Source organism: Brachypodium distachyon, chromosome 2, assembly GCF_000005505.3.
Source record: "Brachypodium distachyon strain Bd21 chromosome 2, Brachypodium_distachyon_v3.0, whole genome shotgun sequence".
Classification (NCBI taxonomy): domain Eukaryota; kingdom Viridiplantae; phylum Streptophyta; class Magnoliopsida; order Poales; family Poaceae; genus Brachypodium; species Brachypodium distachyon.
The window spans coordinates 29,819,820-29,821,392 of NC_016132.3; the positions used below are offsets into that span (position 1 = coordinate 29,819,820).

The following is a 1,573-nucleotide window of genomic DNA, read 5'->3' on the forward strand; positions in this document are numbered from 1 at the left end:
GCGTATTGGTCTGCAACAACCCAAACTGTTGCATCACACGATGTGGTTGATGAAGTTCAACCGCCCACATGCATATCATCGGACATCGCATCAACCACAAATGTCTTTCTTCCAAGCACTTCGGGTTTAGCTCATAATCGAATGGGACACCGAAATCGTCCCCACTATCATATGGCTACCATTCCACGTTAAACATATCACAAGCATCGCAGTGTTCGGTTACCACAGAGCACTGAAATCATAATAATTTTCTGCAATAACAATATTTACCTGCTCAAGGGTTAAAGTGTCGAACTCGTTCGTGTACTGCTTGTACAGAAGTTTAGTGTCGTTCCAGTTATCTCTCGTACGGTCCCACTTGTAAGCCCAAGTGGGTCTCCGCAGCGGGTCTTCGTGATCGTCCCAATCGTTGAAATAAATTAAGACATGTCATCACAAGTCATTGCACATAGTAACAACAATGAAATATTAATTACCTGCCGGTAAAAGTAGGCAAGTGCAGCTGTGCCCCAGCTCCAATTTGAGTCCCATACGGTCAAGGCCTTGAGCCAATGCCATTGAGCTGTCCTGCCACCCCCGTCAGCCAACAGAGTGCGTGTGATGACATACCACACGTATACTCGTGCGTACTGCTCAACCACCTCGATGGCAGCATCCTCGGGGCACTCGGAGAAGTTCTCAACTATCCAAGTGTACGTTGCGCCCGCTGGCACTCTGTCGTTAGCAGGGTCCTCAGGGGCCTCCGGTGCCCTACCAATAAGATCCGCCATCTGCTGGCGCCATCCCGAAGAGGCCGTATTGATACATACTGGTTCCCCACCGATGGGGAGTGCCAGGATCATGGACACGTCCTGAAGAGTCACAGTCATCTCATCGGTCCGGAGGTGAAAAGTGTGGGTCTCAGGCCTCCACCGGTCGACAAGCGCGGTGATTGCACAAGCGTTCATCCAAGATGTCGACCGGGTCACCATATGGATGAACGGAAGGAGTCCTGTCCTCAAGATGAACGGTGTGTACCGCTCATCGTAAGACATGGCGCCTGAGGAGGCACCGTGAGACCTAAGTTTGAGGGATCCAAGATCCTACAAAACAAGTACAAAAGCAATTAAAGTTACGATCGTCTCACTTACACATTTGGAACAAAACAATGACAAAAAGAAGCAACATGTAAATGCTCATTACCATTTGTTCATCCTGTATCAAACGCCCACGGTGAGCCATGTCGTAGTGATCCATTAGGAGCGTCATCCTACATGTTCCAATTAAGACATATTAACAAACGAATGGGACACCCGTACTCCAAACTATAGCAACAAAGCAAGCCTTTCCTACAAATCCATCTGATGAATTGAAGACAACCATCGAAGGAACAAACCAAACTAGCCATGTCTAAGAAATAGTTATAACAATTAACACAAAATAATTGATTATAACAGCCATCCCACATGCATGGAAAAGAGCATACTTTATGAGGTCTTGTTATCCCCAACAATACAACTTCGTATAACATATAAAGGTATTTGAGCAATAAGTTTTTTCTTCATACAAAACTAGCAACTACCGGCCGGCCACA

The 1,573-nt window shown here is 46.5% G+C and overlaps 1 protein-coding gene across 1 annotated transcript; it reads right to left on the reverse strand.

The window, feature by feature from the left end:
* Positions 1–419: 419 nt before the first annotated feature.
* LOC100830924 (protein MAIN-LIKE 1) lies at positions 420–1,248 on the reverse strand. The gene is made up of 2 exons (XM_010234979.1): positions 1,183–1,248; positions 420–1,082 (listed from the first exon to the last, which is right to left on the reverse strand). The coding sequence occupies exons 1-2, from the start codon at positions 1,246–1,248 to the stop codon at positions 420–422; spliced, it is 729 nt and encodes a 242-aa protein (XP_010233281.1).
* Positions 1,249–1,573: the final 325 nt, after the last annotated feature.